The sequence below is a fragment of the Cupressus sempervirens genome, chromosome 3 (genome assembly GCF_028749045.1).
Source record: "Cupressus sempervirens isolate cs-2001-9-10 chromosome 3, ASM2874904v1, whole genome shotgun sequence".
Lineage (NCBI taxonomy): Eukaryota > Viridiplantae > Streptophyta > Pinopsida > Cupressales > Cupressaceae > Cupressus > Cupressus sempervirens.
In genome coordinates this window covers 280,416,169-280,428,782 of record NC_143120.1, presented here as the reverse complement: position 1 = coordinate 280,428,782, position 12,614 = coordinate 280,416,169, and the positions used below count along the sequence as shown (strand labels likewise).

General features: G+C 32.4%; 1 protein-coding gene and 1 long non-coding RNA gene across 2 annotated transcripts in view; both read right to left on the bottom strand.

Annotated features, from left to right (window-relative positions):
- The window catches only part of LOC149566026 (uncharacterized), an 8,172-nt gene extending 5,431 nt beyond the window's left edge, over positions 1-2,741 (bottom strand). Inside the window, exon 1 of the long non-coding RNA XR_016361524.1 lies at positions 2,665-2,741. This is a non-coding gene — a long non-coding RNA (uncharacterized LOC149566026). The remainder of the gene's footprint in view (positions 1-2,664) is intronic.
- A 308-nt stretch (positions 2,742-3,049) lies between these two features.
- Positions 3,050-3,986, bottom strand: LOC149566025 (uncharacterized). The gene is made up of 2 exons (XM_089817324.1): positions 3,592-3,986; positions 3,050-3,468 (listed from the first exon to the last, which is right to left on the bottom strand). The coding sequence occupies exons 1-2, from the start codon at positions 3,838-3,840 to the stop codon at positions 3,166-3,168; spliced, it is 552 nt and encodes a 183-aa protein (XP_089673450.1). The 5' UTR covers positions 3,841-3,986; the 3' UTR covers positions 3,050-3,165.
- Positions 3,987-12,614: the final 8,628 nt, after the last annotated feature.

Below are 12,614 nucleotides of genomic sequence, written 5' to 3'. Positions count from 1 at the left end.
GAAAGGAAATGAAGAAAACAAAAATCATCTCATATATAAGAAAAGGAGTTAATGAGGACACATGACTACTTAGAAAGGGATCAAGCAAGGTTTTTTTTCTAAAGTAAACACCAAAGGAAGAAGCTATACAAGTCATAAAGTCAAACCTAATAGGAAGTTGGCTACAAGTGACATACACATATGATAAGGTAATTTAAGAGAGTAAAACATGACATCAACATTACATAATGTAGGTAACCAAAGTGGCCCACATAATACAAGAAATGTTTCTTATTCAGACAAATAGAGAAATGGGAGAAAAGAAAGTTACATTCTCAAGACACCTAATAGGCATAAGATAGAGTATTGCATCACATGGGTTGAAGGTGAAAAAAAAAATTCAATACCTTGATTGTGTGACCATTCCATGTAGGTTTGATCACCAAAATTGAGAAAGACTATTTTGACATCATAGATAAGTTCTTGATCAATTAGAAGGGGTAGTCAAGTCTTGTACATATTGGGTCATCTGATTAACATACAATATAATTGTATTAAAGACAAGACCCATACATATCAGTCCCTAATAAGAATATGTTAACAAGTTTAAATAAATGAATAACAAGATGAATATGACAATTAATGAGGAGCGTGGAGAAAGACAGAATACCCATAGGTATCTGAAATAGATCTAAGTCATAACCCATATGGATTGTTGGTGTAGTTGTGCATGAAAGAATACCTTAAAATAAGTGAATGTAATGAAAGTAAAGGCATGAAAATTGTCAATATGCCATCCGTGCATTTTAGTCTTAAGTTAAAGCTAATGATATTATATATGTTGAAGACTAAGAGAATGAGAAATGAAAAGGAAAATTTAAAATTTATATTAATCCAAAGAATAAAATTTATATCATGCATATGAAGATAGTTTATGATTATATGCAGGTGAGGTAAGTGTTTATTATCATAGAGTATGACATTTATCTTCTTATTTCTATAATTCTATATGTATTGTGAGAGTTGTTTGCCTTGATCTTTTCTCTATGTCTATTTTCTTGTATGAAAAAGGAGGATTGATATCAGATTTAGAGGGCGTCTAAAAATTTATGTGTGTAACTACACGATTTTGATGGGCCTACCTCACGTGTACATCACAAGGACATGATAACATCCAAATGATTATCAGTATTACTTAAAATCTTTTAGAAGGTCGTAACCTTTTAGTAACTTAAAATTCTATTATGATAGATATTTTATGATGTCTAAATAGATCATAATATATTATAAATTTCATCCTAGATTAAGTTCCTTAAATAGATTATGAATACTACTTTGGTAAGTATCATTGAGGATGTACATAATGTGTGCACATACCTTGGGGCTTTGAAAAAAATCCCCATTGGCCAAAATTTGGCAAAGAAAAAAGTGGTTGGATTTTGGCCAGGGTGAAGCCCCTTTGGGCATACTAGATTTTCATTGAGGGGCTTCAGGAAAAGCCACCTTCACATACACAGTCCAAAGGGCCTTCATGCAAAGACATCTTTGCCCAAAGTTTTCAAAATGACATTTTTATTGAAGTCCTGGAATTGCTTTTAAATTTAACCCTTCAAAGGGCTACACAAGGGCTAAATAGACTATATTCTAAAACTAAATATACAAGATTTTTGTACTCAAAACAAGCTTTCCAATGACTATACTTTTAGTATATATTGTGTTTATCATTATTTTTTGTTTTAATTTTATTAAATATAGGTCATTTGACCATTTCACAAGTCTCTATTTGAAGCTTACGGAAAAATTAAAAAATGAGAGAATTTATTTTCTAAAAAATGTGCATTAAAAAGGTATTCATGTTACCTTTGTAGGAAAATAACAAAAATTGTATTTCAATTTATACAAATTATATTTTATTTTTCAAAAACAAACCATGTCTAAATTAGCTGAGATATAACTCACCAAGAGTTGATATTTGAATTTTATTTGGCATAACATATCAAGCATTTTTTAACATTATAGATCATTACTTCAACCAAAAATTGTTGCCCCCATAAACAAAAATTGTTGCACTATTTGTAACTTTTGTATGCAACTACTTCTATGCTAGATATAGTGCAAGTAGTAGATATTGTGGTTAAAATTCACACAACATATAAGGAAATTCATCCTAAGGAAATAGAAAAGTATTTATGTATTTGAAGGCTACATGGATTTTGATTCAGTACAGAGAGACTATAAGTGGTGGTGTTCTAAATTTTGGTAAAAGCCAATATAACACATTGTAGCAATTTCCTATTCTACCCAATATTTATGAATGAACTAAATTCCAAGGAAATGAATATAAGTTTTGATAAATTCATTTCTATTTTTTGTGAGAAGAGAACTGCTACAAATATCTTTTGAATATAGAAATGCATTTAAGGACAAAACATATTTCAATTAACTATTATTTATTATTGCATTAGGGGAAGACAAACTAGAAAAACAAATCTTTTAAAATTAAAAGAAAAATTCACAACTCTTCAAGGATCCTCTTATTTTGTATTTATTAATCATTAATAAACACATAACTTATTCTAAATTCTTACTACTTAATTCTATTAAAATATATTTGTAAAATTTGACTTTTAAATAGAGAGAATATAAAACTTTGTATAAATAAAATTGAGCAGAATTTACACATACCCCCAAAACTATTATATCTACAATTTGGAAAGCTATTTCAAGCAAGCATCGGATATGCTTTCTTTAAATGTTCTCCCCACTATTGACATCGTTATGACACAATGCTACGTCAGATTGAAACAGTAGTGGCACTATTACACCCTTCATGAAATCATTATAGAATAGGTATAAATCAAATATTTATTGGAAAGAAAAACATTAGTCATGGGACATATAAGATCTTAATTATGTTGGCAACCTATACTTCCAAAATGGCTACCATTTGAACCTACCGCCCACCAAACTTATCTCTTGAGTTGAATAATTTAACTATATTGTCCAAACATTCTTGACTTCAACAATCAAAGCTTATTATTCAATTGCTTACTGGTTACGAAAACAAAAATTATACCAAATAATTCACAATATATTGAACTTTGGCACAGAGTACCAAATCCTCATAATATATACAATAAATATACTGAAAGAAAGAAAAAAATGAAAATAGTCGTCTGCCATGAATTATTTACAGGAAGATGAAAAATCAATGAGGAAAGAACCTTTGCACTTGGGACAGTTGAAATCTTTGGTGGGTACCATGAAATACATTAAGCATGTGTAACACCCAACAAGCCTCAAGGCAGACTGAACTCCCTCTGCAATATTATTCTTTTTTCTGCTTCCTTTGAAGAGTTTTTGGTTAGATAATTTCAGTTTAAGGTCTACACTTACTTCATCCTTTTTGGTAGAGCTGAATTTTAAGTTCTTCTTCCTTGATAAGACTTCAGCTTCTCCATCTGATTTCAGGTAATGCATTTCTTTGGGCTTCAATACAATACAATTTAATCATATAACCATCATAAGTATAAGAATACATGTGAAAATTAATAATGATGAATATGAATATAATTATATCAGCTGAGTATGAGAAAGATTTTAGCAATTTACCACAAAGTCCAAGCAGTTGTCTAATCCAGAGTGGACGCAATGGCTTTGAGCCAGTCCCAGGAAATCAGAATCTATTGTCTCAGATCTAGATGAAGATGAAGAAGTTGGTGAATTTCTGCCATTTGTACCCAACAAATTCAGAGTGATTTGGTTTCTCTCAGCATTAAAATTTCTCCGTATAATCTGTAAAACCTCCTCTTTATCTTCATTCCAGTCAATTAGCTCTTCATTAACTTTCTCAGCAGCCATAGCTCATCATACGTTTATATCTCACACACAAATAATAACACTCTTCTGTGAGAGTATGCATATGTAAACCTAATAAAAGTTGAACATCAACAAATTGATCCGTATAAATTAGATTATAGTTCCAAAAGAAATGAGTAGGTAACTAAGAGCACATTATGAGATTTACACATTATGAATGCATTTTTTGATTAGGTAAGATTTCAGTTTAATTATAGTTATTTAAGTAGTTTTTTGGTCTTTTTCTTGATGTTGAATGATATGTTAAGAATTTATTAGGAATTAAGTCTATTAGAAATTTTGACAGAACGGATAACCATTAATTCTTAAGATTTGCATTCATAATCTTACTCATTAAAGAAAATTGATTATCCATACCCTTACATCACGTACGGTCAAAAATTGATTATACTGCTCAACGGTATCATTAATTTATGGATTATGCAAGTGACATTTTGATGTCATTCATCGGTAAAATAAGTATGGTAAATAATATGCTTATACTGGCAAATGTATTATATAATTTGAAAACTATAATCCTACTAACTTCCAACTAATATAGTTGACTTTAGGGAGTTGTAGCTGAGACCTGTTAACAGCGCATTTTTTTGGTTTCTTCCTCAAGTAATATTGCAGACTTACTACCTTGTTCGACAAGATATTTGGTATGATTTTGCCGAGTGGGGTTGGTTGGTGAAATTTTGTTTTCCATTCATTTCGAACGTTTATTAGGATAATATTATGCTCGCATTATGGTTGTTAAAATTTATTTATTTATAGTTTTTTAATTTTTTTGGGTCATCCATCGCTTTTATCTTATCGTTTCGTCGTAATTTATTTGGTATCCATCTTTATCTGCTGGCAATAGAAAGAATCATTTTTTTATAGAGACTCCATACAGTAGTTTGGAAATGTAGTTATAAGTATATTTTTATTTATATATTCTTGAAGTTTGTAGTATTATTGTTATTATCATAATCATATATTGAATTGTTTTATGATATGTATTGTTTTAAGGGTGAAAGAAATATTGTTCAATCTTAAGTGCTCTCATTAGTTAAAACAAGACAGGTCTAAGGACCACAAAAGTCACAAGAAGTGATCCTACAAAACTAAACTCTAGCCAACGAAGAAGTTTTGCTGACTAAGCTGCTCCCACCTAAAGCATAAAAGAGAAAAAAACTTAATGATAAGAAGGTCCAAAAATGACTGAACCAGGAACAGGCACCGCAGCCACGAACCAACAACTACAAAGCAGCAAAACTAGCAACATGAATCTCAAATAGTCTAACGAAGAGAACTTAATGTGACCAAACTTGAACTCACTAAACCCCTGAGACTCTCATATTGGACTTCCTATTTTCTTAGAATATTTCAAGGATTTGAGCAAAATGCAATACAAATCCACAAACCCTAAATAATTCCAGCATGTAAAAACCTATCACAGAGAAAAAAAAAAGACAAGAAGAGGTGAGGGTTTGATCTGAAAATATGCAAATTGTGTTCTCAAAAATGAAAAGGAAGCAAGATAATTACAAATGATCTATCCTTATAGAAGGAGATCAAAACCCTAAAAGGGTAATCTAAAAGGTAAATGCTATTTAATAATTAGTAATTAATTATTGAATGAGAATGCAAAAGGTGCATAAAGTGAAATCTTAAGAAGGGAGAAAAGGTACTTTAATAAATTAAATTAAATTAACCTTTTTCTCTAACCCTGCCCTTAAGATGAGCAACAATGTAGCTACAAACAATGAAAGGAAACTACAATGTTAAAAGCAAACTTGGGTCCCGACAACAAGGCTTGATGAGGTACCTAATCTAAATCAAATATCTATGAAACATAGAAATAGAGAAAATCCAGTGGGAAAAACTCTACTCCAAAAAAAGATAAAAAAGAATGCACAAATGAGACATCTCAAGAGAATCTCTCAAGACTATAAGTACAATGAAAGCTTCCATGATAGAAGCTTGAGACTCCCTAGTGTTATTGTTGTGGAGTCTAATTAGTCTCCAAGTGGGAGATTGTTGTGATGTGGAGCCTATTCAAACTCAAAGGTTTATATGATGTGGTTTTCTCCCAATGTTATTTCTACGAGGGTTTGGGAGTAGTGCCCCCAAGACGAGGTCAAGGGAAAGCGACCTCAAAGCAAAAAATGCCCTTATATTGTAAAAGGCATCTACTACTATTCTTCTATTATTCTAGCCCTAATTTGTAAGTGACAAAAGTTTGTATAGGGTTAGGGATTTCATAATGTGATAGTAATATTGTAGCTTCTTGTGGCAGTATTGAGCTATAAGGGATTATGGATTATAATCAAGTTGTAATCACTGGATAATAATAATATTGGACTTGTTGTTGATGGACGTAGCCTAGGGATTTGGTGAACCACATTAAGTTTTGGTGTCTTGTGTTCCTTTTATGCAATCTATTATTTTTTGGTATTGGTTATATTTGCATTTAACTGTTATTTCTGTCTGAGGTTAATCCTAACACATAGCCCTCCTAGAATGGTAGAACTCCTATGTCAATGAACATACCAATATGGCTCCAATCTGAAGGAAACAAAGGCAGTAAGCAAGGATGATAAAACCCATGTATGTAAGGTGTAGCTAGAAGTCCTAGCTGATGCTCAAAGGAGAAAGCATGAGAATCCTAAAATGGAATCTCCAATAAAGGTGGAATAACAAGTGTGCTAAATCTGTCATTTGAGAGGAGATGTATGTCTTGTGATATATCCTCAACAACTACAATAGGTGGCTCGATGACTAGAGCTGCAATAGTAGGCAATGTTGAAGAGTAATACTATGCAAGAGATGGAATCTGAATAGAAGGTGGAGGTGTAGAAGTCACAATATTGGTCTTAGGAACAACACATAAGTTCAAGCAACCTGACCTCACCTTAGCAGACTCTCATGAAAAAAAATGAGTGAGTCTCAAATAGTGGAGATGGTGGACCAAAATGTGAGAAGGAATATAGATAGGTGGCATGATCAATAGTTCTTGTAGCAATAATATTGCATGTCTCACTATCTCTAATGTGCACAGAATCTTGTGCAAACTGAATTGTCTTCCCTGTCCCACTATGTGTAATCTAATAAATAGAGAGAAGGTTAAAGGACAAAGATGGAACACAAAGTACATCATGAAATGTACCATCATTAATTTCAATTGAACCTTTCCCTCATACAGTCATAAAAATGTTATTCCCCATCAAAATGTGTGGAGTAAGAGAAGCCTCAAAAGAAGAGAACAAATCCTGAGAAGATTCCATATACTGTGAAGCACCTAACTCCAATAACCATCTAGAAGAATGAGGAATAGTAATTGCACATAGTGCATGACCCTTTCCTATATCTTTACCATCTAACTGAAATGATGATGATAAATAAGGTCTATGAGAAGTAGATGGAATATTAATGTTTCTCTTTTGAAAGAGAGCTATCAAATCTGAAACCTGTTTAGCATAGCCATCTAACTTTATCTCATAGAAATGTGACTCATCATGATTAGGCTTATTGCAATAAGCACACTTTGGTGTTTTTGGTTTTGATTTACCCCCTTTAGAAGAAGGTGGCCCTAATGAATTGTGAGTGCTAGAATCAATTTAAGACTCTGCAAAATGAGATTTCTAAGTCTTCTCCTTCATCTTTGAATATGGCAAAGATATCAATGCATGAGTCTGTGAGCCTGTGAAAGAATCCAACTGAGAGAGCTTAGCTTTCTCTTGAGTCAACCAATCACAAAACATCTCAAAGGATGACATGTTAAATCTATTACCCAAAGCATCTTTGGTGGAATAGAAGGTAGAAGAAAAAATTTGAAATTTTTCACAAAGCTTAGAAAGAATTAGGTAGATACACTTAGTCTTAGTCTTGTTTTTTTTCACAACCTTGCAATAAAGTTCTCAGTTGTTTGAATTTCATCAAGAAGTCCTCAATGGAGGGAAATGAATCTAATATAAGAGAGCTAAGCTCCACCTTAATCTAAAGTGCCCTAAACTCATTCACTATACCAAACAAGCCTTTAAGCTTGGTCCACATAGCTAGAGGGGTATTGCACCCATGAAGATGAAACTGTAGACTGTCGGAGACCTATAAATAAATCAATCCTATTGCCTCATCCATCTTATTTTTGTTTTGCATGACGTTAAAAGGTCTCTATAAAGCTAGTTTCATTCCATCTAAATAAGACCACAACCCTTTTGACCAGAGAAATTGTGTCATTAAGGTCTTCCATGTGTGATAGTTATGAGGGTTCAGTGGTTCTAGATAAGAAGAGGTCTCAACCATTATTTTAGAAGGTGTCTGAATTATTTTTTGACTATATTTTTGGTTTACATAAGTAAATAATAGAAACAACATGACAAAACATTCCCTCACAATGCAAAAAATTGAACCCAACTACTAGAAGAAATGCGTAAATGAGAGAAGAGAAAAACAAACTTCAGATATGAATCACAAATACCTATTACTATAGGCCAAAAAATGACCAATTCCTAAAAGTACTATTTCCACTCAATATTATTCCAAGCTGATACTAGATCTAGAAAGTAGACGATAAATCATGCACTTTAAAAAAAAAAATAGCACCAAAATATGTGTCCTTATGAGCTCAAATGAAGCCTTTGAAGTTGAAAAATTTTAAGATTTGCAATTTTCAAAAAAATTTAAAAATAGAGATCACAAGCAACCTACACCAATGTGTAGATCATGAAATTCTACCCCAAAATGAAAAAATTGCTCTAAAAAAGGATACCGTATGAGGGAGATATCACTATTTGACAATCACCTTTATAATTTTTTTTTTTGAATTGTCATTGTCACACCTCAAAAAATAAAAATAAAATTTCCAAAAAATGTTAGATTTGTTATATTCAACCCTTGTTCTCTTTTTTCTCTAAATACTAAACAAGCTACAACAGATCTAGCTCTAATACCATGAAGGATTTGAGCAAAATGCAATACAAATCCACAAAGCCTAAATAATTCTTGCATATAAAAACCTATCATAGAGAAGAAAAAGACAAGAAGAGGCAAGGGTTTTCTTTGAAAATATACAAATTGTATTCTTAAAAATGAAAAAGATGCAAGATAATTACAAACAATCTATCCTTATAGAAGGAGATTGAAACTCTACAAGGGTATCCTAAAAGGTAAATGTTATTTAATAATTAGTAATTAATAATTAAATGAGAATGCAAAAGGTGCTTAAAGTGATATATAAAGAAGGGAGAAAAGATAATTTAATAAATTAAATTAAATTTAAAAAATTCTCTATCAGTCTCCTCCTTTTTTTTCCTCTTAGCCGCTTTCTCCTCTAGGAGAGCCTTCAAACTCCCTATTTCCCCTTCCATCCTATTATGGGCTTAGATGCTCTAACTAGCCAGATTGTTGAATTTATCATATCCAAGCTTGCTCCTTTTTAATTAACACCAAGGCTTTCAAGACCTTGTTATACTCTTCCTTAGGGGGTACCTCATTTTTTATATCCTTCACCTATTCCTCCAATTTTTTTCAACCATGCTTGTCTCCTAGCTCCCATCGCAATTCACACGAGACCTCATCCTTGCAACCATCTATCCAATCCTCATATTTTTTCTCTATTTCTACAATTGTCTCCAATCTATTAATCTTTCTTCAAGAAATGTCCATTTGAAATAGGAGCCACCTAGCCATCACTTTCAACATGTTGTAACGTAAAACAATCTTCGTAGTTAGAATATCCAAATCAATATTGTCATCCTCTTTATTTGGAATTGTACTAGGACACCCTAAGGTCATCAAGGTAGCTTAAATTAACCATGGGAGAGGGTGGGTAGATAGTAGAATTCAGGGAAATAGGGGCAAAAAATTGGGATGAAGTCTCTGAGGTCCAATCAATTTCCATGGTTGACGAACCTTTCTCCGAGTCCTCAACTTCCATAGTTTCATCTTTGGAATCAAGGTCCTCTTCTTTTTTATTCTTAGCTTTTTGAGGAGGTAGGGTTCTAATCCTAGAATGTCTCACTAAAGAGGAAATGGCTTTTCAATCTATTTATTTAGCTCAAGGAAAAGGTGAGGGGATGCCTAAAGGGTCATGTTCCAATGAAAGTCATAAAGCCTAAATAAAATCCCTTTATATTCAGGCAAGGTCCCTTTAAATTTATATTTTTTAATTGACAATGAAAGGGAGGAGAAAACCTATTATACGTGCCCTTACATGTACCAAATTGTATGAGAACCTTCACCAGGGCCTCCCACACCCTCTCCATTGCTTCTCTATTAAACCCATGATACATCTTTGGAAATTTTTTCCCTCTATTCCCTAAATCTCTCAAAAGCATCCTTGAATGATATTCTGGTGTTTCTCATAATTTTGACACCTTCCATACTCAAAATAGTAATGGAAGATATGGACTCTAGGGTGACAATGGAAATAAAACATCCCACTGTGGTCATCCCAAGACTCCACAGTGTTCTGCAAAAGTTTAGGGTTGAATCCCTTCATGGCAATAATGTAATTTGTCAAACCACCCTTCTCAAGGATTTCCTAAAGCTCCTTGTCATTTTTATATTCTCCAAACTCATCAAGCTCAATTTGATAAGGGTCTCCACTCATGCTACCACTATGATGAATAGAGAAAACACACAATGCTTGAAGAACAAGCATACCCACAACCAAAAAGATAAATAAACATAAGCTTTGACAATCCAACTCATTAAAAACTATGAAAATTGTACCACATTAAGAGTAATAATGGTCTAATTTTAATCTCAAGTGTTATTTTTTATTATTAGCAAGTTTATCTTTACAAATATCTATGGAAAAATATTCAAATATATTAATTTTTAGAAAGAAAAAAAATTGTACTAAAGAAAACTCAACCCTTGAAGAATGATATCTATTAAAATATTTTAACATAAAATCCCAAATGGTTGAATGTTTGACTATGTCCAAAATAGATAGCACTCTTGACAAGATATTTTTGTTGCATAATCTGGCACCATTTAGTATGTTTCTTAGAATACATGTTCCATGCTATCTTCCCACAAAAGCTTTGTTAAGATTTACCATGTCATGAACCCCTGCACCACCTAATGACTTTACTTGTGTCATTTCTTTCAAAGAAATAAGCAGGATTTTCTTCATGCAATTCACGTTCCCAGTCCATAAGAGATCCCTTTGCAACTTCTAAATTGTCTAAATCACTATTGTAGGTGTTTTGAGTACTGCTAAATAATAATTTGGAATAGCTAACAATACTAGTATTGTAAGGAGAATTTTTCCTGTTGGAGAAAGTCATCGAGCTTTCCAAGCCTCAACTCTAGATTTAATTCTTTCAATCATGGGGTGCTAGTAACTAATTTTGGTAGCCCCTATGAAAAGATGCATACCAAGATATATAGATGATAGGGTTTCAATTGAGAAGGCCAAAAAATTGATGATTCTATTTGAAATGGACTTATTGGTATTGAACAAATAGATTTCTGATTTACATGCATTAACTTTTTGTCTTGAAGCTAAAGTATATAGATCATTTGCTTAATCTACCCAACTTCATGAAGATTAGACTCCCCATAAATTAAAGTGTCATCTACAAAGAAAGAGTGTGTTATCGAAGTTTCTAGACCCCCAATTTTAGTACCTTTCCAAGTGCCGAGTGTATGTTGTTTGTGAATAGTTCTACTAAAGCCTTCTGCCATGAGAATGAAGTGAACTAGAGATAAAGGATCCCCTTGCCACACCCCTTATGTCGATGAAAAGAAACCTACTAGGACTCCAATTATTAAAACTAAAAATCAAGCACTCATTATGCAGGCTTTAATCTATTTACACCAACCCTTTGGAAATCCAAATTTCTACAACACTTTGAAGAGAAAGTCCCATCTAACTCTGTCATGTGCTTTCATCATGTCAACTTTGACCATGAAGATTGAAGATTTATTATTGTTAATTGAATGGAGTACCTCATGAGTTGCAAGTGCTCCCTCCATTGTCTCCCTTTATAGAACAAATCTAACTTGTTCTTGAGAAACTAATTTTTGAATGAGATATTGCATTCTCAAGTAAATTACCTTTGTAATGATCTTCTATATTGTGTTACATAATGACATTGGTTAAAAATCTACAAAAATTTTGGGACTTTTGATCTTTGGGACGATGTCTATATTGGTAGTGTTAAAATATTTGAACATAGCTTTACTTTTTATTGACTCTTCAATGACATCTAGAAGTTCCCACCTTATGAAATTCTAGCAAGCTTGAAAAATAGAGTTGTATAACCATCAAGACCAAGGGCTTTATGTGGGGAAAGAGAATTTTTTTTATTCTAATCTCTTGTATGGTGAAAGGAGCCATAATAATAATATTATCAGCATTTGACATAATGGATGGAATATTATTCAAAAGATCATGTTGTAAGGGTCCACCAAATGCAGCAATAGTAGGTGGTGCAAGTAGTGGATGCTAATATTATTAGAAATTTGTATACCAGTATCAACATTGTTAATGGAAAGAACACAACTTGCTATCCTTTTTTGTTTTTTCGATGCATGAAAATAAGAGGTATTTTTGTCCCCATCTCTTAACCATAGCTCTGTATATTTTTGTCACCAAAATTCCTCTTCTCTATTGCATAATTCCTCCCATTATATTTGTAAAGCTTTTTGGTTATGATAAGTGTCATCATCCATACCTTGTTTAATGATTATGTCGAAAGCTTCAGCCAACTGTTGTTTGAATTTCCTTTTATCATTGAAGATGATTTTTAATACCACTTCTATCAATTTTTTAA